The following is a 27,168-nucleotide window of genomic DNA, read 5'->3' on the forward strand; positions in this document are numbered from 1 at the left end:
TGGTTGGCAAATGTCACTTCCCCACAAATATAGCAAAAATTGTCCGCGGTATTAACACACTTTCGAGGCATTACTGTTCTTTATTGTACGTAAATGGATAAAATAATAAGTTTTATGTAACAGTAGCTTGAACTGTCTCGCACAACGTCTAAAATATTTTAAATGCTGAACCTATCTGATTGGGCTTTATATAGTACACTGCTTACGTCAGCTTCAGCAGCCGCCTGGCATTAGTATAATAGGCCTACACATGTATAGTACACTGCTGACGTCAACTTACTTCAGCAGCCGCATGGCATTAGTATTGCATTGCATCAGAAAATGATGCAATCAACTGTGGATGATGTGAGCATGATGGTATTATGCAATGTTACATCATTATTCCGGATGTTGCTGCAGTCCTACTGGAGAAATTTACACAGTGAAACATAGAAAATGAGGTATATGAATATCTTCAAAACGAGAGCCAATACAAATTTTTCACGGTTATATTCGTGTTCGGCACACCAAAATACTACAGATTAGGGCCTTTTCAAGTCAGTAATGATTTCACTGTTGACCAGTGTTATGTACAACACGGCAGCACAGTGTTTGCATGCTTTTTAGACGCTAGCAAGGCATTTGATAGGGTCAATCACTGGACACTCTTTAAAAATTTGATTGATATTAACATACCTGTCTACATAGTTCATACTTCAGTTAACTGGTATGGAAAACAGTTGTATTGTGTGCGATGGGGAAGTATAATATCCAGTTCTTTCCATGTAACCAGTGGGGTGAGGCAGGGGGTAATATATATATATATATATATATATATATATATATATATATATATATATATATATATATATATATATATAAACGAATTAAATCGGTCAGTGTCACGTGGGGTTATGTTTTGCCACCAAATGCGTTGTACCTTAACAATTTCAGTTTTGCTGATGATACGTCATTGTGTAGTCCTTCTATCACAGGTTTAAGAAAATTATTAAAGATATGTGAACAATACACATTTGCGAATGATATCATCTATAATACAAAAAAATCAACATGCATGGTCTTTCAGTCAACTTCTTCCAAATCACCATCTCCTTCCCCGGTACATCTTAACGGCAATGCTCTTACATGTGTCAACAGTTATGGTCACATTTTGAAATCCAATCGGTCAGGTAATGAGGATATGATGAGACATTACCGATTTTTGTGTACTGGAACAAACATGCTTCTACGTAAATTTAAGAATATATGTTATTTTATGTTAACAATGTTTTTACTTTATAATTATATTTTAATTTAGAGGTATGGACTTTGTAGTCTGAAATAAAGAATTCTAATATTATCTTATAGCTATAATGTGTGCTTAATTTTCGCCCATGATTGTAGATTATCCTTTAAGATAATGGTAATTTGACATAGTCATTTGAACCTAGAATGTTCTGTTCGCGATTTTAATGGTATTTTTCATTAGATATGACCCGCATCCGGGAATTACTTGCGTCATAAGTCAAAAGACAGTGTGTATATTAAGATATATGTAAACAATTATTTATTCCTGTTTTAATATCAATCTTTGGGAATCTATGATCAAATAGTTGTGTTCAGTTTTGATCTGAGATGACTTATTTGTTTATTTTAAGTATTCGTTGGAATGACAAAGTGCCCATTTACTTTTTGGACTATAACTCTAGTTTAGATTAATGAGGTATGTGGCACATAAAGTTTGAAAGGTGCATTTTTAAACAAGCATATAATTACTTTCATGCAAACCGTCTTTTTTATAAGTATCCATCATGATTCCTTCATGGTCACTACACTGTTTTTAACTTATTGAATTGTGTCATAGTATTTGCAGTTCATTAGAACAACCTCAAAATTCTTGCATTGTTTTTGTGATATATCAAAGGCTTTTGATTCGGTCTAGCACAAAGGCTATTATTTAAATTGAAGGAATACAATATTTCAGGTCATTTGATAAAATGGTTTGAAACTTTTTTAAGCAACATAAAATAAACGGTGTTTTTGCACGATACTTATTCACGGGAAATTATTATAAATGCTGCTGTTCCGCAAGGATCAGTGCTTGGGCCACTCTTGTTTTTTTATATATGTAAACGATATTGCCGATGGTATGAGCTCTCTAACTCGTCTTTTTGCAGGTGACTCGTCTCTACATTAATCGTCCCCTTCCTGTGTTGAAATAGAGCTTGTCATGAATAATGATCTAATAAAACAGCATAACTGACCCAAGAAATGACTCCCAAGTTTTATCCAGAAAACACAGTTGCTCTTTTTTCACGCATAAAAGCGTATAAATAATCCTGAACTTTTTCTGATAATGTCGAACTTGAATATGTGGATTCTCATCGCAATCTAGGATTATTACTTTCATCAGATACTAAAGGGACTTGTCACATTGATAGCATTTTTAAAACAGCATCATCTTTAATAGCTAATCTATGTAAACTCAAAAACAAACTAGAAAGGCACATTATTTTAAAACTGTAACGTATGACAGGCATATCTTGGAACATGCCAGTGTAGTCTCAAACGCATGCTCGTTGATCGATTCAGAAAAATTAGAAAAACTACAGCTAGAAGCGGCAAGAATAGTTACAGGACTTCCAAACTACACTAGTATGAAATCTCTCTATTTTCAAACAGGGTTGGAAAGTCTTCAGTCTAGAAGAAAACGATAAGAATTACTAACACTCGACAACGTTAAAATCAGTCGAACTCAGACTGTATAGTTGAATTACTACCTCCTCCTGCATCCGAACAAACAAATTATAACCTTCGACTTTCAAACAATATAGCCATTTGCAGTTACAAGCTATATTATACCTAGTCATCTGTTACACCCTCAACAGTATCTTTGTGGAACAAATCGAACACAGGATTCTTACTGCATTCTCTCTTTCAATGTGCTGAAAAAGTGTTTATGTTCAAAATACGTATCTCGCAAAATGTCGTTTTATTTCAAACGAACACTGGATATTATCCATACTAGGTAACAATATATATGGTTACGTTTACCGTGTTCAACTTGACACTCTTTTTTCATTCAAGAATTAGGTTAGATTTACTTCTGTGGGGAAAGAGCGATGCAAACGAAAAAAAAATAGAGTGTCATTGTGCCTCTCTCTCTCTCTCTCTGTCTCTCTAATCATTTTTCATTATTATGTTCTCATGTCAAATACGTAGCAATACTTGTATCATGGTGAGAGAGGGCTAATTTAAGTTTTTAGACTTGTGCCGAATCCAATGGTATCCTATTGTGACAGTAAAATATGCTTAAACAAACAAACAATGAGGACTTACTCAAAGACATTCTATATTATATCTTTGTTATATGTTTGGATTATTTGTGATTTAATTCATAATACCTTAAGTTCCTCTTAACTTTCACTTAGTATTCTAATGAAAATAAATTATTTGTTGATTTCACTAATCTTTGTGGTTTTGTTTCTTTCTGCCACATAGTTCAATGCTTTAACATTTTTTTCAGTTTCTATTATGTATTAGACATATGTACCATAGTGTTCAATTTTCAAATGTGTATGTATCATGTACGAAAGAGAGCTAGATTCATCATGCTTTCTTGGCAGGTTTATTTTCAGCAAAATGTTATTGAAGCATTATTTCTATTTTAAACAGATATTAATATAGATATATTTGACATATGTTAGCTCTTGGTAGGCTTGTGTCGTTCCTGGAACCTTAGATCTTACAATAGCGGGGTCCTAATGGAAAATAAGTGAGGCTCAAGTTTGAAAATAAGACTATCGGTATAGTCGTTGTGTTTCGTTCAGTTTACCTTTTTGCATATGAATGTCTCGATTGCATTCATTAGGTTTATTGAACACATTGATTTTTTTATTAAGCAGAAGAGAAAATAAACATTGTGTTAAGTTATTGACAGTTATAAAACCTGTATTTCAGATTAGCTTTATAGAGCACAGAATGAACAGTAAGTGAACAGTGTAGTCTGATTTTTTGTTACAATCTGTCTTCTTTGATAGAAACGCCATTTTCCTTCCAGGTCTCTAAAAGATCTGATATAGATGGGGAAGAGAAACTCTTGTCCACATAATATGTCCACTGTTTATTTTCATCTCTTTTGTCGAGAATTTTATAATGTAACAGAACCTTTTTACTCCTGAAAAATAAATAATAGAATAAAATATTAAAAATAAGTATTTGAATATATAGTAACGAGTCTTTGCTTTTAAAATAAGTAACAGAAAAAGAGTGAAAAGCAACAAGCTTTGTAAAATCCAACAAATAATTTATTTCCCTAGAACATAAAGTGAAAATGAAAATGAACTTTCCGTATTGCGAATTAAATACCATAATAATCCTAGAATCACAGACACATCTAAAAATATAAAGTTCGGAATAAACAATAGTAGAAATCAAAGATAAATCCAACGCTGAAGGTATTGATGTGCCTGTGACAGCCTATATTGTGTAAGAACAGTTCTTTTTTGAATCACGGTAATACAATTCCAGGTTTGAATTCATTATGAATCCCAGTGAATGGTTCTGTCAAAGAATATTATTTTTAATGAGAATTCTGTATTTCCAGATAATATTCTAATTTCATGGTGTTTGTTTTTGTAATCATATCATGATATTTTTTTTATCTTATAGGTGTTAACTAATGTTGTAAAGCGCTTAGAGCTTCTAAAGATTAGGCGCTATAAAAAGTCATTATTATTATTATTATTATTATCGCTCGAATTGAACAATTTCAAGAAACAATTTCAAGCCCAAATACAAAATGTGAATAGAACAATAATACAAACTGATTCTGCTAGATTGTAATGACGAATGAATAATCATTCCAGTAATAAGATTATATAATCTTTCACTTGACATGATGTCACAATTAACATTTTCTATATAAAACAATTACCTAATGGAAATTAACTTTCTAGAACGTTCTTAATGTTTACAAAATAAAATGTTAGTTATTATTAGAACGTGTGTTACTAAAATTATAGCATATATATCAAGGACAATGTGAAGTACGGAAGGTAAATTCTTTGATAATTACAATAACCTAGACCCAGACCCAAATAAATATATTTACTTCAATTAATAATGATACTGATATTAAATCCATACACAAAGCATATTATTTAGCTATGTATTAGTTGTTTACTGAATAAAATAAAAGAAATCAATAATTCAGGTCAAGTAGAAAATAAACTTGATTTTAGCAGATAATGACATAAAAGAATAAACAAAATAAGCAGAACAAAGAAATAATGCAAATTATATTATATTATATTATATTATATTATATTATATTATATTATATAGATGGCCTAAATTATAACAACGTTATCGCAAAAGTAGTATAGAAACAGCGTTCTCCAAGCCAGTAAACCATACCTCCAGTACCAGCACCAACCAACCTAACCCCTGCCATCTTAACAAAATTAGTGACTATATCCTGCTACTTAATCTTCCTATCATCACTCAGATATCAAAACCATTAAAGGATAGATATCTGAGTTAAAAGGATTATGGTTATATGCCTCGTACCGGCACACTCGAACTTGTTGTAAGCTGTGCAGGATAGAATATTTTGTGTAAAATCTTTAGGGTGGGGGTGTTACTAGATAGGAGTTATATGTGCATATACTAATCTCCAAGCGGCAGGAAGGGCGGACCTTACGACTAATTTGCCCGCTATTGTGCTGCGCTACTGTGACTATACCTCTCTATAGGCTGTTTGTTTATTGCCCTCAATACAGTCATCATTTCAGGTATGCCCTTCCTGCTGCTATGGAGGGGGGGGGGGGCAAAATTATCCAACCTTGAATGAAATTGAAATGCTTTATACAGCGAGCGTGCAGCACTAACAATAGTCCCTGCGGCCTTGATATTGTATGAGTAAATTTGCCCGCCATGTACGTTCATTGGCTGACCTACTGACCGACCCTGAGAACCAATTAATTTGTTTGTTTTGCTGTTATGAGTGTCAAGGGGGGGGGGGGGGAGAGGCACAACTCCTATGGCCTCAAAGTGATATTTTGGTTGGTGTTGTTGTTTCAGCGAGGGCGAGTGAGTGAGCGAATAATTGAAGAAAAAAATATGGGTTGCTGTTTTAACCAAACATTTTATTGAGACCAATGTGATACCTCTATCTGGGGTCATGTAAATTTATTGAAACCAAACCATGTGGGGTCGCTTGAGCGTGAGAGAAAAAGTTTTTAAATTTGATTTTTTTCATATCGCCGGAACACCAAGCTTGATGAATATGTCGTAGAGTGTATGTATCAATCCAATTAAATACCGCCAAAAGGTTGCAGTTATCTCTTATGACTTAGGTATCTGAGTATGAGTAACATAAATCACATCCGTGGTTTTATGTCTACCTCGAGAAAATGTTCGAGCTGGATTTGTTTGTTTGTCTAAAATCACATCATCGTATAATGCGTAATTGTCGAGATCATCGAGCGACGGAGTTTCGTCAGTGTCAGTAACAAAAATCAATAATATCATCTCCGGCCGATTTATGAGCTGAAATCTCCTTTGCATTATCATTAAAATCCCTCAACACACTGTAGCATAGTTGTTCATCTACGGATGACGTCACTAAATATAGCGTATCCCACTTAAGCCATCTCATTAACATGTTGAAAAATAACTGAGTCTTTCTAGACCCAGATGGCCCTATAATAATTGCTCGAATAGAGTCTACCAATGCGGGATGGTACTTAACGGGTTCTATTTATTGTATCGCTGAGAAGTCAATAGCACACATATTACTAACAAATATACCGAATAATATAAAGTTATATTATGTTTGCTACAAGGGATTTACTGGTACAGTGAAACAGCAACAATAACGATGAGGAATAAAAGGCGTGCATTTACAGGGACCTATGTGAAATGTAGCGCAAAAAATTTCTAAAAAAGTTTATTTCGTCTCGTAAGAAGTTAAGCGGTGATATTGTTGCTTCACTTAGAAAATTACCAGGGACTCCATGGGCTAAGTATCATGTAAAACAGAGGTTCCCAAACCACGGTCCGCGGGCAACTTGTGGCCCGTCAGCTCTCAGAAAGTGGCCCGCGAGGCCTCTATATTTACTATAATGTATTATAATAATTTCAAACATTTATTGACGTTCAAATAAATAAATAATAACTAGAGGAAAGTTGCAATAATGCGCGATCTACAGTATTCTAGAGTCTAGAATGTTATTTCTAAGTCTAAGAAGTCTGTCATTTTGGTCGAGCACTCGGAGCACCATTGGCGTTCGATAATTCGCTCTGCGCGTGGTTGTTGTGCTCGGATATAATTATCGAATGCGCCCGTTGAGTTAGCGAACGAAACGTTTGGAAAGTCCTTTTTCCCAGCCTTGTCGACCAATCAGAGTGCGCAAGACACCATGATGTCATCTGTTACAATTGTTTAGTAGTCTGCAGTTTGGTTCTGAAATTAGATTTTTCAAATAAAAATTTACCGTTAAAGCCTATAAGCATGAACGTGGCTAACGTAATCAAACAATGCTAATAAGCGAAAATGTGAGGACGTTGCTTGTCGTCAATTCAACGCAGATTGGACGGAGAAATTCATGTTTGTGCCTAGTCGTAGTGGTAAACCGGTTTGCTTAATCTGCGGATTTTGTGTTTCTGTTACGATAAAATACAATCAGGAACGACACTACACGACCACACATTCAGACATAAATGCTCAATATCCGGTCAGTTCGGAATTAAGAAAAGATTTCAAAGCTAAGAAAGAAGGTTCTCTGACCAGTCAGCAGTCATTTTTCACCAAGGCTAAAGAATAGAGCAATAGTGCTGTTGTTGCGTCGTACGAAGTCGCGCTTCGGTTGGCTCGCAAAAAGAAGCCGTTCACCGATGCGGAAGAAATAATAAAGCCTTCGCTTAAAATTGCCGCTAGAATGCTTGGCGATAAAAAGTGTGAGACAAAATTTGATCAGATTCCTTTGTCTAATAATACTATGGCTAGGCGAGTTGAAGAGTTGGCCAGTGATGTTCATCGTCAAGTTTCAAAAGTTGTAATTTTTTTTCATTGGCAATGGACTAATCCTCTGACATTTCTGATACAGCTCAGGTCGCAGTTTTTGTTCGAGCAATAAACGATAATTTTGAAGTCATTGAAGAACTTCTAGGACTTGAATCGATGCATGCGACTACCAAAGGAATTGATCTGTTTGAAACTCTGAAGTTGTGTGCAGAGAAAAACAACATAGAATGGACAAAATTGGATAGTGTATGCACCGACGGTGCTCCGGCTTTGACGGGTAAAAAATCTGGATATCTGGCATTATTGAAACAGTTTCTTGACCACACTATATTAAAAATATCATTGCAGCATTCACCAGGAAGCACTGTGTGGAAAGACATTAAATCTGAAACATATCATGGATGTTGTTCTGAGATGTGTAAACAAAATTCGAAGCAAGGCGCTAACCAGGCGTAAGTTCAGACAGTTTCTATCAGACCTGAACGAAGAATACGGTGAGCTACTGATACACTGCGAAGTCATGGCTTTCTAAAGGGAAAGTACTGTCACGTTTCTAGGCACTGAAAAATAGTGTCTGTCTGTTTTTGTCTGAAATAGATGCATTGCGTACAGAACGGGAATGTCTGCTGAATGATGACTGGCTTAATGACCTGGCATTTTTGGTGGACATCACTTCTCATTTAACTCTTTAAATGCGAGGCTTCGGGGAAAAGACAAACTGTTCACAAATTTGTGCGATGACGTTTCTGCATTTAAAATGAAACTGCACCTAGTTATCAGACAGCTGACAGAAGGAACTTTAGAGGCGTTTCCAACTCTGAAGACACTTGTGGTGGAAAAGAAATTTGACCTGTTACAGTACAAGATTAAAGTGGAAAGTCTTCTGGATATCTTTCAGTTGAGATTTCAAGAGTTCACAACAGAGGAAGATAATGTTGCCCTCTTCATAAATTCGTTCGTATTTTCGGATGCCAAGTTCTGCCAATTACAGTAAAACCTTCAGCACGAAGTAATTGATTTGAAATGCAATTCTGCACTGAAATGCAAATTCCTGGAGCTGCCTGCTTCACCCTCAACTGATCATATGATCTCATTCTGGCGACTATTGCCTGTCGAACAATTTGAACACTTGCGTTCATTCGCACAAAGATATATTTGTCGTCTTGGTTCGACTTATAGATGCGAGCAGTCATTTTCCGCAATGACAATTATAAAAAAACAAGCAACGTTCCAGACTCACTGAATGAATTTGGGCACGACAGCTTTGTGCCCAGACATTGATACACTGGCATCTGAACTTCATTAACTGGTTGTGAAGAACAGTTACAATTGTAAATTAATTATATTAATATCGGTTTTCAAAACTGATTTAAAATTGTTAAATGAACATTTGATTTAAAACCGAAAATGACTGTAGTGTAGGACTGACACTGACTGCTTTTAAATTATTAGAATATGGTTGCTGAAAGTTAAGAAATTTATGAATGATATTACACGATTTTTTTAATTTTATAAACATTGATAAACATCTATAATTTTATAATGTTGTGACCCGCTTAATTACCAAAAATAGTAGATATGGCCCTCTACTTGAAAAGCTTGGGAACCACTGTCGTAAAACATATTACTGGGTATAATTATTGTGGTCCTGGTACTCGATTTGATATTCGATTCGATGAGCGAAATCAACCCAAACCAGGAGAGCATCTAGTGAATGCGTTTAATCAGCGTGTTATGTTCATCAAATCGTGTAAAAACGTCCAGATTGACAACAACGACATATAGCAGACGTGAAGATGATACACACGTAAAGGTCGAAAGAAGAAAGAAATCTTCGAGAATCACTAGCTATTTTGGCTGGTAAGATCTGAAATGAAACGCAAATTAGTGCTAGGTGCTGGGTAATTAATCGGCCGCTAATTACTATAATAATGGAGTCCATTTATTATAGCCCAAAGGGATAATGGAGGGTAGGGCTGCTAAGAGAAACTTGCTGACACTGCAAAGGTCACACGTGCTGCAGATGAAGGTTGGTTAGGATGACATGCAATATGGCAAATTTTATCTACCACCCCCTTAGAAATTCAACACGGGCAATTTTGATGTCAGTACCCCCGATGAAGTTCATCAGGCCGATATTTTGATTTTACCTGATGATACTATTAAAATACGTCGACGTCAATCGTGCACATAAAGTGACATATAAATCTGCATAAACTGTTCTTGACGTTCCAAGTAGATACAAAGACGCAGAGCCGTTATTAGCTAAAGCAGCAACCGAAGTTGCATCTGCGTTTGAACGAATTTATCGACGAGGGCCCATGCAATGGCTACAGTTACTATACGTTGATTCTGGCAAAGCATGTCTTGGTGCAGTAAAATCTATGATAAAAACATAACCGCGCCAAATCTTTAGAAGTTCTAAGCGCTTTACAACATTAGGCAACACCTATAACATAAAAAAATATAATGATACGATTACAAAAAACAAAAAATTAGATCTTTAAATTTGTTCTTGCAGGCGAAAAAGGTGAGTTGTAAGAGCACTCTTGAATGGGAGCAATGCGTCCTTGTGTCTAACTTCAGTGGGCAATTCATTCCATGTTCCTGGGCCCTGGTATGCAAACGAACGTTGTCCATATGACTTCGTTTTCATAGTGGGAATAATGAGCATACGATTGTCAGAAGAGGAGCGTAACTATCTTGCTGAGGTGAAGTCGGATAGGTATGCTGGACTGGAGTCTGTCAGTGAAACGTAAGACAGAAATTTCCACCAAAAAATCTCGTGAATGGGTTACAAGCTGCCAAGTGTGATAGCGGCATTAAATAATGAAATTACACGTGGAATTTCTATGAAATTCTATTTCAATCACAATTAAAGCATACTTTCACAACGATATGACTCTTTCTCAAAACAACCATTACTAAGTAATGTGACTGTCAGATATTTATATGAATCTGGGGATCTTGAATGAGTGGATAAAAAAGAGCGACTGACAGTCTGGACTGTAACCTCGCATAAAATTTCCAGCGTGGTAACATCCACAGGGAGACTTGCAATCTGCAGATTAGATTCAACTGTTCCTTAACGTGGATTTGTCCCTGAAAAATTGCAAGTAAGTCCTTAACACCGCCTTCCCGGATATGAAGGCTCACTGGCCATCAGGGAGCAAGAGCCCCTAATTCAATTACACTCAAGAAAGGTCAGCGTCTCTTTTTCACGTGTATAGCCACAACTAATATTCATTCTATCCACGGTAAATTGTCTTGGATTATTATTCGAATACTGCTGCCATAACATTACTGCATTACAGCTCGCACAGTGATTATTTTGATGTTGTCGTAGTGTCATGATCGTCGACACATCAAGATCAAACTCGCGTTTGTTTTTTGTGCGGGTTTTCGCCACTTTGTGGATACCCAACCCATTTTTTTCTTTATATTATATCATCGCCATTGCTCTGCGTTTGATCCTTGTTCACAATGGTGCAGTTATCCTAAATAATTCAGGTATAACCCTCTGTTGTTGAGGCATTTTCGTCACTCTTTATACTGCTAGATAAACTAAATTTGATCATTCGATACGGTCAATGATAATCCAAATTGTAGCATCAGAAAGTTTTTTCCTCGGATGAATGAATAGTTATAGCGTATCCTAGGTTCCAGCACGATGTTTCATCAGCGAGTGCTTTCTCGACCACATCCAAATCGACGACAATAATATTATTCAGCACTAGTTTCTGTTTCTCTTTTGTTCCAGGAATCGATACAACAATAATTTGTTTACGTGTATCTGATGTGCGATAACACAATTTGACACGTAGACGTGGATAGTTCTCTCGCTGAAGCAAAAATAATCGACGATGAAGTGAATCAAGAAGACATTTACTTGAAACAGATATCAGGTCACTAGGATGCTCTAACTTCCAAAAATCCTCATTTGTTGTTTCTGGAATTACTATTCGCATTATCGAGCGCTGGACGCGATCTGGCTATAGTCGTTTGAATGTTTGTTTTAAATGTTTTCAATGATTTATCGATTGCCATGTAGTCCTCGAGCATTTCCTCATAATAATCGACATATTTTTTTAAACCAGCGATGTGGGCATTCGTCGGCTCATAATAACGGCCGTATTTTTCGTCAACAGCCATTGAAGAAACATTTTTAACACGTCCGTGCAAATCTCATCCCAGATAATAACCTTAGGAATATATATCTCGCCCATTCATTCTGGGGTTCATGCGTCTCTCTTCCATTTAAAAAAACTGTGATATGTATGTGACTTAACTACTTGTTGTTTCTTCTCAGCCGGTGAGACAGAGTCAGCACTACCATATCATAGTTCTGGAACATATTTTGCGTGTGTCGTTTTACCGGAACTACCTGGCCCATTATGATAAATAGTTTTATGCCTAGGAACAAGGTCATATTCAGGTGGTGCTTGGGACGATTGTGACAACTGTGAGTTCCTGCAATATTCAGCTAGCGGTTTATATTTTGCAAATTCTGAATAATCAAGTATCATCTCATTCTTCACTCGCCATCAAGCCTATGGAGCATCCCCTGCCCATATATAACGTTCGTCTAGCAATCCAATATTTGTTTTACCGATATAAAATGAATCTGTGGCGACTCTGACCGCTGTATCAGGAAATCTGTTTATCATTGATATTAGATTAATGTAAACATACACTAGCAATGAAGATCTTAAATAAGTATATTGCGGTTAATTCCCATCATAACAACAAACAACAGTGCCTAGCTAAGTTCCATCGTTCAAGAATACACTCTCTGTGTACGCAAGTCTGCCTTTGCTCGTTTTGCCTTTGATTATAAAACCATGTTCAGCCTCGTCAATAATTAATCGTATAGAACTTTGTCGATGATGAAATGAGGCTCCTTGTGTAAATTTACCAATGATTTTTTCTGCCCAAAATCCATTTCAAGTGACGTCTCACAGTTTTCGCCGGATTCTGTCATATAACTTGTTTTGTGGCCGAAACAAAATTATTACCTCACTCACAGGCAGCGTTAAAAGTATCTCCGCATCAATCATATATCATAATTATACTAGTGGAACCCAGCCACGTACATTTTTGCACAGTAATCTTTGGAATGTATTCCCTGATTTCGATTTATTTAAAAGTCGGCTAAACCAAGAAATAATAGCAGGATGAATCTCCTTAGCATGTTCAAATGATTCAACGAATGCAAATCCTGTCAAGTCGAAGTCGGGTAGATGTCCATCTATCGATACGCTATTCATCTCATTGGTAGGATGCCCAAATCGCTTATAATACGGTGCACACTCAACCATCCCAAGAAAACTTATAGGATAAAATGCAAACATGTCAACAGAGATAACTTGTTGAAACCATATTTGGTATTCCAGAACCCTCCACACCGATACTCGACATATGATCGCTTAATATCCTCATTCTTTTGACGTTGGTCTCATTACTCAAAAAAAACCACATATACACTGGATCGGTTTTACTCATCGCACGAATATATTCAATTTAATTATTATTTAATTATTATCCCACACACCCGTGTTAACAGTGGAAACATATATACATCGTCTATCGCGTGGAAAAAGTGTTATACTTGATGCGCAAGCGTGAGCTTTATGGTCAATTCGTGTGATCGGAGCTCCATTTTTCAAGTACTTAGCGCTATACAAAAACTCGCCGGCTATTGTTTTAACCGTTATTGGAAACCTTAAGGTCGTTTCTAACTCAGCAATATCACTAACTGTGGCCCCACTTGATCGCACTTTAGCTTCCCATTTAAATTATTTTATCATGTCGTAACGCTGTCAGACCCATCCCTCGTAATACGTTCTTAAAGTGCTCTGTAGTTTTCTGGGTGACACAATTTAAAATGCCAACCATCCCCACGCATGTGTACCCCCGGTCGCTTGTGACCCTCGCACTGGTGCAAGCATGTTAACATCAGGCTCACATAACGGATGAATAACATTAACCACTGCAGTAATCGGATATGCTTTCTCGTAACAGGGTTTGTCAACCCATGTTAACATTCCTGGTCTAGAATTTATATCTAACACAGCCACCTTATTGGTACTATAACCAGTGCGGTTCCGTGATTCATCATGGATTGATCGCCGAGAGCTACGAGGTGGATCATATTGATTCGGATCGAAGACATAATCGTCTGGGAGATCTTCAATCGAGAATTGTAAGCGAGGTTGGGGTGAGATATCCACGGCGTGTAGCGTCTGTAAATTCACAAACAAACCAAGAAATAATATTTGCCACGATATATGCCGCTGCCAAATATTTCGGTATTGACCCAGCTTCAGTATGGCGTGTGGAGGAGGGGATAATAATTCGACATTGTCAAAGAAATATAATCAGCAAATAAAATTTAAATACTTCATTATGCACAACAACAACAACAATCTACTGGTACTGAACTAAACTGGCGCAGACAAAATACTCAGCTCGTTTTGTGTCTATTTTTTACAATGACAATTTGATTTAAACAAATATTTTTTATTATAATGAATAACAAAAATATGAATGCGATTATTTCTGAGATTGAGCGATTGAAACATCCGTCTTTCATCAATAGTGGAAGCAGCGGGGATGGGTATTATACAACTTAATGAACAACTTGAAATCCAAAAACCAGGTATGAATTGGAAACAATCCAAGAACGAAAATCCGATGGAAAGTACTTGCTCCCCGGGGAATATAGACTTATTAACTTAATTCCAAACGCGTTGAGATTGTTTCTTGCCAATGTGGAGGATTTACAAATTTTTGGCATGCCCCCTGGCTACCACGATTGAGAAAATCCTGTCAGCGTTATCTACTGAATATGAAGTTTTAAAAAAATAATTTTAAATTAAGACAGTTAAATAAATGAATGCTTGATCGTGAAACAAGCAGCGTTGATTTACACTGCACTGCGAGGAGAGGGGCTGTTAAAATTTCTTGGCTAGCTTGGGAAAGTTGTGATACTGAGATTGGAATGTTGTGTGTGTAGTAGTAGTAGAGTTGCGTTTTTCATTCATTGACTATCGCCACTAGAATGTAACCTACTGAGCGGCACTGAGCGGACTGTTTAACAGCAACACTCCATCGAATGCGTTGTAGTATTTTGTAGTAGTAGTAGTAGTTGTTAATACTGGCTGTCTGGCTGTGGGAGGATAGTAGTAACAAGAAGAAATAATAAATAGTTTTGCCCCATCTTTTGTGTGGATACAACGAGTATCTTTATTACACGACTCTAACTCGAACATAAATACTGGTCGATATCTCTTCCTTTCTCGTGTCCAAAATATAATTATTTTGGTCTCTGTGGCGAATGTGTGTACTGGACAACGAGGAGTTATGCGTTCGCAAATACATTGGATTTATGGATACAAGGTTAAGCAGGTGGCCCGCGGTGACTATGGGGTTTAGGAATAAAGAATATAACCTTGGGCTGCTTCTTTGGATTGCTCTCAAGTTCTGCGTGATAGCTAGCTTCGACAACATCATCGACTAAGATGATAGAAATCGTGGAAGTGATCATGTCAACACAAGGGGGTGTATGTCGTCGACACCCACCATCGAAGGCATTGTTGTGTTTGAGTATTCCAGGAGGAGGGGATATCGCGTTCCAACGTTCAGTGAATTTAGGAAAATGTTCATCGACGATATCGTTGAGAAATGCAGTATCGCTAGACCGATTTTTAAGTGTTTTAAGTGTTTGTTTATCTATGACAGACCACGAGAGATATAATGGATAATCGGGGGCCTTTAAAAGTATCCTCTCATTTGTCTGATAGTCGGCGCGCTATGGTTGTGGCTGTCGTTCTCGTGGTGTTGAAACTGTCGTTGGCAACCGTAATAAAGTTCGAATCGATAATTGATACATATCCACGGCATACTCGGGGTGGATATTTCCATTGCAGCACTTAACGTTGACTCGTGTACGTTATTGCAATTTAAGTTTCTTGCCCAGTATTTGATTTGCTTATTTATTTATTTGTTCCCCGGGGATGTCGAAGATTTGCCCGATCGGAGGTTCCATCCGATTTACTTTTATACGCAAATGCTAGTGAATTATTGGCTGGTAATCCACCCACCTATTTTGATCTAATATTAGGCCATTATACACTCGCAACTGGGCCAGTGCTATTTCAATGGTCCAACCGCTCAGTGCTCGAATCCGTGTAGCAAAAATAATATCAAATTTTGGGTGCGTTGAAGCCGCTGCTATCACTGTAGTTGTAGACGGTGAGGCATTCCCAGCTATTTGTTCTAATAATACTCGAATGTCACGGTCTGCCATTGCCATATATTATTTTATACCTTTGATTCTAACTGGTGTTTTTTCGAAGCTAATAGTGGTTAAGGTAGTGGGCGCGTCCCCCAATTGCGTCATAATAAATTTTAATAGTCATATCAAATTCGTAGTCAGTAATTATACCGTCATTTAGCGCTGACGTTATCAGCGATGATAATCTGGTGTACGCACGTGTTGCCGTGGATAGGAACTCTGCATACTCAGTAATTTATCAGTTGGCCTTGTCGATAATGTATTGGCTATAATATCAGCGATATCAGAATCCCCTGTTATAATAGGACTCGGGTTTTACCATCATCAGTAAATACTGGAATATTATCAGATGTTGCCCCGTGAACTCGTCCTATAATATCAACGAGTTTAACTTATGATGACATTAGCCTGCCGTGTTGGACCTGAAACAACTTCATCTCGAGACTCGTAAGATCAGGAAGATCACCGTTAGTGGCTTATTTTGACAAATCAGCGTCGCCGAGATAAAGGTTTATTTTATTTTTGAAAAAAACACTTCTAGTGCTAGAAGATCTCCCATAAATATATACCATATTACCGGACGTTTAACCTATTTCAAACGATGGACTGTTGTCATGTCTGCTTCAATACTCGTGCACAGTTTTATTGGGGGGGGGGGGCAGATGGGGGGCATCTTGATACATCATCAAGTACATCCAGTAGATATAGGCCACATACAGGCAGATCTGTTACTGTTTGTGTTGGCAACGTAGAATACCAGATCGGTGAGACTCTCTGCATTCTACTAGAATAGATTAAAGGTTCTAGCGGCGGGGCGAGCCATTACGTTTCAAAATAAACAATAATACATGGATCATCAACATAAGTAACCAGTGAGTGTCCGGACCAGACTTCAAGTCAATATTAATGATACCGGTTTCAACACAATTTGGTTTGTCAGGTAATTGATAGGGATACAAACTTTTCGAAAGTTTTTTAATATTTAATCGACAAGCAGCTTCGACTAAATCAAAATTAGACATAGGAAGTTTTACTAGTTGGAGTTTCATTAGAAAACTGTTCCTTGCAATCCTAGACCCCGACTGTACCACGAAGTTAGAATTCTGGCAGTCTTAGACCTCGCCCCTTTTTGGAAAAAGTTTTTAATCCGTTTCCTGTATCTTTCTTTAATGCCATTCCAACGGCAGCACCAACTGCACTAAGTGCAGTGGTTATGCAATAGCAAGGACTGCAGTGGATATTAATGCTAGTATAGCTGCAAAAATTGGTTGTGTCCTTAATGGCGCCTGCAGAACGATCGCGTCGTACACGAGTCGATGATTTGTTTTGGCGTTATTAAAGTGTTTGATTTGAGTTCGGTCAGTGACAGTTTATTTTAGGCCGTGTAACGCCGATTACTTCAACGTGTTTTTTTATTCCAGAATTTGTTTCGCTGCTAATTATATCATTTTAATCTAACCAGGAGTCAGAGTAATATTCACGGGATCATATGTCATTATAAATCTCAACGACGATTTAATTACTGATGAGATCGGATCATAAAATGATCTGGTTAAATGTTTTCCACTTGGGCATCAATGACTCTCATTCGTGCACCCACACCTTCAAGCAGCGTCGTTTTGTCGGACAATATAACAGCGATGGCTATGTAATTGGATATATCAGCTACGTTTCGCGCTACACAAGCTCGAAAGTATATATCAGTGACAGATTGCCTAAATAAATCCAAGTGTTCCAACGAGAGGTAATAGATCGGATATGACCTTGCAAACTCCAACTGTGGTATTTGTTGACCAGAATCCAGATTTTGATTACGTACCATGGATGTCATTAACCGATGATATGCACGTGCAACATAATTATTATCAAAATTCAATAATATGACCTCAAAGGGTTTTATCCTTAATAAATCTTGAGTAACACCAAGTTGGTCAAATGTCAATGTACTTTATGTTTGTGAATTTACTCTATCACATTTTGGGGGAAGCAATAAATATTTGTCGCGGGGCATATACACCCTGCTGGAATGATATATGCCATGTAAATGAACCATAATTTTCACTCTAAACACTATCTGTGGTCATCGCCAACCAAAACAACGTTGACGTACCACCTTGTTCCATAAACGATAACAATCGTTGCTTTTCGGTCAGCGACGTTGTTATTTTGGCATCCGCAGTGAATGTTTTGTCAGTTTTACTTCATCAGCATTACCAGCAGGGTACGCCAGATTACATTATTGTCTGTAGCTTTTCTTATCAGTACAACTGGATGCTTGGCCCCGAAAAAAGCCTTTCGGACACTTCTGCAAAATCCCAAATGGCAGGACAGTGGAACTGCACATGAAAATAGTATATGATCATCTTAAGGACCATTTTTCTTTGCTCGTCTTGCATAAAATCATAAGTTTAAATCTTTATTAGTTCCATGAACCACCAAAGCCACATCGGCGTTGTCATCAGCGTTGTCATCAGCGGCTGTTTGTTTTGGGGTCGTCTTGTATCATACTGTACAATATCAGGATGATTACTGGTATCCTTCGAAAACGTCGCTGACGGACCGGACGACCTTGAATGATCATCGGAATATCTTGCAAAACCCAATATTGTCGTGGCAACGGCGACGTCTTCCATGCATGATTCAATGTTTTTTTCCGTCGATACTGTATTATAGCAATGTTAAACAATGTCATGATGCCATTATTAACAAAACCGACTAAAACATCAGCCCCATAAGCAGTTTTATCATCATCATGTTTCAGACTATTTCCTTCGACTTCAATAAATGATTCAGCAAGAAATATCTACTTGTATCCTGCACCTGCAGCTCAATTCGTCCGCGATGACTTGGCTCTAGTGCATCGTACGAATAATAATATTAATAATCATGTATCGATTCATTTTTAAGGACTGACGCGTCCATGTCGATTGCAGGATTAAATATAAGCTTGAACAATTTTATTAATAATTCATTATCATCTAACACGAAGAAGATAGTGGATTAATCCACCGCAGGTCTACCCTCTTCCTGCTACCTGACTTGAGGTTATATTTTCCCTCTCTGACAGTGGTCCTGCCACCAGTAGCAGGGGTGCACCAACTAATGCCGCTAGCCGCGCATTTGCAGCTTGATTTATTACTTTACTGACATTTGCTGACATAATTTCAGCGCTTGGAAGTGTATTTGGCTGTGGATTTCGTCTGCAAATTAATCGTGCTAGTCGTTCCTTGATTGCAGAAAATGCTTAACTAGCATCATCGCCCACAGTACCGTTGACACAAATAACATTAATAGCTTTCGTTCCTGATTGCTTTAAAATCGGTATCGCTTTTAGGGCTATTATTCTGAATAGACCCTGAATAACATGGCCGAGTTCATCTCCGTAGATCGCTTTGTGTACAGGCAACCGTTAATTTATCACTCTGACCAGAGTTGGTCTAAGATGAGTATTGTGTATGATCAAGTTATTTTTCTGTCAGTGATCTAATTGTGATCAATCACTGTAATAATAGTCAGCAATTGCATCGACATATGACCGATAAACATTATTATCCATAGCACCACCAGTAAATAATCGCTGACAAATATCAACTGATTTATTGATACTTTCAAGGGATTTATTACCAGCCCGTCCCCCCCCCCCATTAATATATCTAGTCGTTCAACATCGGCAAGGACGTTGCGCGGCATGGGGTAACAAGACCTGTTTTTCAAGTGATGAGACCACTTCCAGTGGCACCCGGATTAGTACCTGCATCATACCATTGTTCCGGCGATGGTGGTCTCGAAGCTGAGGGATCTCTTCCTGCTTCGGTTTTTCTACCATTTTTATAGGCCTAGTTTTTACACCTGATTTTTTCCTTTCTTTACTTGCCTTTTTGAATTTTCTGATGTATTTCTTCTTGTCGTTATCGTCTTGTTTCTTTTATTTGTTCGATATACTCGTTTACTGCCAAATTAAAATTAGCAAAGTCTTCATCGTCAGCTCTCAATCGGTCAACAACACCAGCGATGCGATACATAAATCTCCGCCAATCATCACGACTTTTACACTTCCAGCATACTCAGGTTTCATATATAGTTTTGGTTGTTAAACCCAAACGCAGCAATATCAAGTAATTTATCTCTACTCTTGATAGCGGCAATACCCTCCTCGGTAAATTTATTTATCATCCTGACTCTTGTTTTTCTGTTTCTGGCATACGATCCCCTTCTTCCTCGCGAGTTTGGTCAGTATTTGTGGTTGAGAAACAGCATCTATCCCAGCTGTAATCTTTTTTGTTTTCTCGATTCTTTCTACGATTTTCCCAGTTTCTTAACGGGTTTATTTAACGCTGGAAAACCCTTTGTAGCCTCTGTAACCGGTTTAAATAATTATGCTCCACTTTCCTCAAATCTCTCCCTTGCTTCTTGTCGTGCCTGTAATTCTTGTTTGACTGAATTACGGACGGGGAGATATTCATTAATCGCATCTAATAGTTGTCGCGATAACTGAGTTGTACGGGATTCCATAGTCAGTGCAGACTCCCTCATTATTATTATTGATATAATATTGATTTAATTACAGACCATACTCTCTGTCACATTTTAATCCTCCTCCGCTCTCTCACCCACTCCAACCCAGAAGAAAATCACTTTAATGCAAGAGGACTTGTGCCCCTCACACACACACACACACACATGCATGACAACAAACGCGCGGACGACTGTGCTTTAAATTGGTTGGTTCTCACGGTCAGTCGGTCATTGAGCTTACTCGGCGGGAAATGTTTTATTTATACAATACCAGGGCCGCATGTAGGGGACCGCATTGTTTAACTCGCCCGCTGTACAAAGCATTTCGATTTCACTTACAGTTGGAGGATTTGGGATCCTCATAGAAGCATGGAGGGCCAACTGTGGCATGATATCTCGAGATCCATAAACAAACAGTCTATAGAAACGTATAGACACAATAGCGCAGCAACATAGCTAACTAATTAGCGTAGAAGCAGTGATTTTACAAAATCCACCCTCCCTGCTGCTCTCCAGAAATGCATCCTTTAATTGATATTCTTCAATGAGCCTAATTCATTCTAGTTATTGATTTGTCATGATGACATTTGCTTTGAGCGTGACACAAGTTATTACATATGAACACAGCTTTAACCAGAAACAATCGAATTTCTTCCCTCAGTAAACTTGAAACTTTCCTCTAGTTCGAAGAAATCCATTACTCCTTTTATGGCTTAACAATTTTACAACAATCACAATATTATTTTACCATCAGGTGTAAGATTATTTTTGATATTTTTTTTAAAATAGAAAGTTGAGCAGTCTTGGAAGGCTTGGTATGGAAGCCAAAAAAAAAATAACAAAAACTCGACATTTCGTAAACAAACTCGAAATTTATACTGTTAAGATCACATACTAAATAATGATAGACTAAAGATGTCAAGAAAAAATCTCGAACTTTGATTTAAGAAACTTAATTGTCAACATTTCAAGCTTTGTTTTCAACACATTTATGGATTTTCTCAAAATGTAGAGTATTTATTATTTTTGTTTTTGTGACCTAATATCCTTCCGCACGTCGGAAACTGAAATGGTTAGATATATGGCAGTAAGATGCTTAATAACTAAAATGTATTCACACATTGCTAATTATAGGATTCTAAAGAGAAAAATTCATTTTTATATTCAACTTTTTTCCTTCTTTTTTATCCAATGAAAATATACAAATGCTAGCGAACGACGTACCCATCACTCAAATTTCTTAATGACTCACCAAACGCTGACGATCAGTCTCCCATGGCGACTCACGTTGGTACGTGTGGATTGTGTCATACTGTCCCTATTGGACCTCTTGTGCCACCAAAGGAAATAATACCCTTGTTGTCCCTCCCATGCCCGAGCCTTGTCTTTCACCTAGTTCAAATGTAAATTGGCATTTCCTAATAAAGACTACCGATGAAGAATGTTTACTTCCACAAGAACTTTAAAGGAAACACGTATTTGTTTGATTTCTTTTAGAGGCACTTTTAACACATTATTGACTATATCATGCCGAAGAAATGGTAACCAAAGGATACATCGAGTTTGACAACCAAGTGAGCTACAGCGACTACCTCAAAGGAAACAACAACAAAAATCATAACTTACATGACTTACTATTGAGCTGCATATCTGATATAGCTTTTATATTATTTTCTTTCAAATTAGTGTCCATTACCCATCAGTCGGCAATATATAACGATAATTTATTCATAAAGAAATAATAATGGCCCATTGTCTGGCACACACAGCTATAATTAGTACAATGTGCAACTAAATATCTCTGCAAATATTCGATCCAATTGTTCATGTCCCAATCTTTAATTCTGGTGACATGCTTTCTGCCGTAAATAGAAATTCAGTGACATACTGACAAAATGCACTGTTGACACGTTTTCCAAAACGGTGATAAGGATTGGAACAATGCATACATTACTATCACAAGTATGATTGTTACCTCACTTTCCCAACTCTTTATCGATATTTGAATGAATATACAGGACTTGAACAAGCACGTGAGACGAACATCTCTCATTATAAATCTATTATAATGTTTATCAATGTCAAGGTTGTGTAAGCCAATCAAATTTTAGAATTTGTTGTAAATTATGCTCATCAAGAATGCTCTTTGGTGCTTTCATCAGACTGTTTTGATCAAAACATTCAACCAGATTAAAAAATAATGGGTAATCTACTAAAACAATGAGGTAAGCTGATGTCAATTCCATCTTTGTATAATTTGCTGACCCTAAAGTTCGCACCTTTCCCATGTTGCGGCTTTCGCTTATCTTCGCAAAGAACTGTAACTGACATCGCTTGCACAATCGTACATCAATCAAAAGCAACCAATGAGTTTAAATTATTTATTTTTTTAAAAAACAAATAATAAAATATATTTAGTTAAATTTGAAATATCGCCACAGAAGTAAATTCCACAAAAGTGCAAAAAAATGGCAATATAATAAAAGCATTTTCCCGGTATCAGAAGATTCCTATTCTACCAGTACAATATGGATCAGGTGACATATTCAAGTCACTGCTATATCCATGTTTATGAGTTTGTACGGACATGTCATTTTCCGAGAAATATCTTTATCACACCCATTAATAAATAGCTTACAATTAAGGTCCATATCCAGTGAAACAAAATCAAAGTTAGATTGGTTGTAGCAATTCCCACAATGGTTACGAGACCCTTCTATCTTGGTTCTAAACTGTAACATGACAAAGAGCCGGAGGGTTAGGGTCATATATATATGACGCCTCACAAAGACTTTTTTGGCTTAAATGTAATAAAAAATGTAATGATCAACAATGCATTTAACTGTTAGTTTCAATACAATTCAAAATTCGAAAGGTGTCACGTGTGTGTGGGATTGATTAAGATAAATACAATAAAAAGGACTCATTAAAGAGTCGAAAGCGCTAAGGCTAGCTAGATACTAGTTTCGCCCTGTTCGTTATATATATCATGTACTTGAACAGCTCGAAGAGAAAATATAAAAGTTAACGGAACACAAATGCCCAAACAACATTATGAGAAACTGTCACACACACACATACACACAGCTTAACTGGATAGACGGATCGATAAGGATTTCGAACTATTCTCTTGGTGGGTAATAAAAAATTTTATATATTAAAATGGTGGGAAAAATTATAGTATCTACGTCAGTGCCTGGTAATATCGTTTTAGCTGAGCCTTATTTTTAATCTTATGTTCCACATCTTCGTAGAATTGAAACGTAGTTGATAAGGTGTTGGGAAACTCGAGGCGAGTCTAAAGACGGGTCGTTATTATTTTGCCACATCAAACTACTTTTGCCGGGTCATTATCCTTTTGCCACATCAAACATTATTATTTTGCCACATCTTACGACTACTCTTCTTTTGAAGTAAATGTCTTTCAACATAGGGTTTCAAAGAACAAATGCATGTTTTTGGAAGATATGCTAACTATACGACTATGATATCGTACTGAAATGCAAAATGGAAAACAGATCGCCCATAATGTATCGAGGAAGTCAAACTGATATGCTTGGAAAAGCCGTCATTATTTTCCAGGCCAGCTGGAAGAAAGACCATTTCGAATTTATGTATTCACAACTGGGCAAATAAGTGCAAAGTATTTCATCCGAGAAGGATATGTCGATCTTAGGATTCATATGAAGAGGAAAGGGCCTAGAAGACCAACACGTTTAAAACATATGAGACTCAAAGTTTCTCACTGTACAATAATTGTTAGTGCTTTTGTTAGCAGAAACACGGCCATCCCAGGATTAGATTATAAGAGAAAAAAACACAGTACCTGGCTGGTATTACTTACATTGGATTCATTGACATCTGGTCGCCATCCCTCTAGTTTCCTCACCTCTTCCTTTAGTGCCGCTAAATCTGGGTGGTTCATATCCACGGAAACAGAAGAGGTACCTGTGCGTTCAGACATGACATGGGTTAGGCAGACAAGCCATGTTTTGTCCCGTGGCTCTGCATCGGTCGTTGACTTTGCATCTCTACTGATTCTGACTTCTTCTGTGCGTTTTTGATCAATCGTTTCATCTCTAGGCATCAAACGAGTATACCCATATTCATCTTCTGGAGCCCTCTGCCTAAAATGATGACAATGATAATGATGTTTTGCCTGGTAATGATGATAAAGCATTAAACTGATTGCATTAAATTGGAACGATGGCCATGGTTAATGTTCATTCACCTCAACTGCTGGCGTCTACAAATATTGGACCCAGGACACTGTCAAACTAAGTCGAAGTTTGGCTCGGATCTAAGCTTTACTTAAAGTTCTGACATTTTTGTCTAAATGTTTTAAAACGATAGAATACATCAAAGTTGTCCATCGCACGTAGAATGGTTGTACTTGTTACGAAGATAGTATTTTCGGTCAGTCTTCAAAACTGCAGAGTGACTCTATTCCTATGGAATGAAATGATACGCAAGATTTTCTAACGCTTTGCTACATTTGATTTAGTACATTGACTTGCCTTATCCAATATCTTTTTATTTCATTAGAGATGTGCTTGATTTTATTTATCGTACGAGTGAAATGTGACGTGTGTGTACTTGAAACGAGGGTTAAATCTGTTAAAGACTGACTATTTTTTTTTCTGTTCAAGCTACATTGTACATTGTGCATTGAGTGTCTGTGCAAAATATTTGATTCTTATAAAGTGGTTCAGTATCTTACCCATTGTGGAAAATCAAGATACAGAGACACTTATGTTTGCTTTTCTTGTGTCTATATTCTCAAAATACCAATCGCCAAGACATTTATAGACTAGTCTCAGAAGTAGAAAATTTCTTATTTTACTGCCCTGCTCTTTTTAATTTCTTCACTGGCATGTTTTATTCAGCTGTTCTGTTTGTTTTGACTTGATTTCTTTGATGAACTTGCTTCTTCTGCTGTTTATTCTTCTTCTTACGCTTCTGAACCGCCTTGCTATTTCTTTTCTTATTGTTTTCTCCGCTTTCTTGAGACGCTATGTAAACAAATGTCCTTTTCCCTGATAATGAAAACAGGTGTATTTCCATTTATCTCTCTTTTATCATGTACTAAAGGATCTTTTCCTTCCGGACCCTTCCGGATAAAATAGGTGGTTTCACTTTTATCTCGAGAAAAATAGTCTGGAGTTTCTCCATAAGTGTACTTTTTTTTTTATAAATCTCTGACAAGGAAAAGTTCTGCCGTGGTTCCTCATTTTTACAGATTGAAACGGCACAAGTGTATTCTCTTAAAAAGAGGATGTCTCTATATTTAGAGAGAGAGAGAGAGAGAGAGAGGTAACCGTTTCAAATTACACTTGAATGTACAATTCCCAGATTCACTATCCAACACACGGTTATGAGTGACCAACACATACCCATCGACTAGCCAATGATTAGCAGTACTAACACATATACAAACATGCGTATACACTATCACACATAAAGTGAAGGAAGATAAAAGCTTAGGAGTTTGATACGCACACATAAAAATGGCCCTCTGTAGACATTCAAGAGAGCGGAGAGAATACCACACACTTACAAGGATTGGCTTACATTTACAATCCGAAAAGTGTATTACAACATATCCCTTGTAAATTATATATTGTACTAAATGGGGTTTTATATTTGTGATACTATTTTCGTTTTTTTATACCCTAGATTTAATTCTCTTACTAACGGTTACCTATTTTCGCATCATAAACACTGGCAGAAACTTTTGTTGCTGAAATATCCAGGGTCAGTAATGAATGGGATTTGGTTCTCCAGTTTACTACAAAATTACTTTTCGCTAGCACATATTTAATCCCATGACTGACCTTTGCTAACCCAATTTCAGTTCGCTCTGCTACAATTTTGTTTTGGATGGAATTCTGGTGGCAAACCAAAGATTGAGAGAGAGTATAATATTGTTTTCGAGTTTGAAAGAGGGGTAAATAACACAGCTGTATGTAGATATCAAACGGGATGGAGAGAAGAACAAACACGCAGTTAAAGACAGTATTGACTTACTTTAAGAATCCTAAATTAAGTGTCTGCTAAGTCAACAGTAAATATCAGTTTCTTCATTAGAATATGTGCTGCTGAGACATTGGTCAGTTTCTACTTGGATATTTTACCGACCCGAAAAAAGTTAATACTTTGGCCAACCTTGGAACTCCATGTAGAATTATGTTTAGCAGCCTATCAGATAAAGCGTTACACATTAATGTTGAGTAGAGTTATCGTTAGTAACGATATGTGCAAAATGAGGTGTGTCACTTTCAAAATTTTGAAAGTTGTGATTTGATTGGAAAACACCAAGGTAAACAGAACATAACCTCTTATCGGTGTG

The 27,168-nt window shown here is 37.0% G+C and overlaps 1 protein-coding gene across 2 annotated transcripts in view; it reads right to left on the minus strand.

Moving 5' to 3' along the window:
* Positions 1–3,979: 3,979 nt before the first annotated feature.
* Positions 3,980–27,168, minus strand: part of LOC149787513 (uncharacterized) — a 45,330-nt gene continuing 22,141 nt past the window's right edge. For both annotated transcript variants that reach the window (XM_089973636.1, XM_089973635.1), the window contains exons 4-6: positions 24,664–24,946; positions 22,072–22,211; positions 3,980–4,156 (exon numbers count right to left, since the gene is read on the minus strand). In XM_089973636.1, coding sequence (XP_089829762.1) covers positions 3,997–4,156; positions 22,072–22,211; positions 24,664–24,946 — 583 coding nt within the window. In that variant the 3' untranslated portion in view covers positions 3,980–3,996. The remainder of the gene's footprint in view (positions 4,157–22,071; positions 22,212–24,663; positions 24,947–27,168) is intronic.

This window comes from Sinohyriopsis cumingii, chromosome 11 (assembly GCF_028554795.1).
Source record: "Sinohyriopsis cumingii isolate HCF-2022 chromosome 11, ASM2855479v2, whole genome shotgun sequence".
NCBI classification, from domain to species: Eukaryota; Metazoa; Mollusca; class Bivalvia; order Unionida; family Unionidae; genus Sinohyriopsis; species Sinohyriopsis cumingii.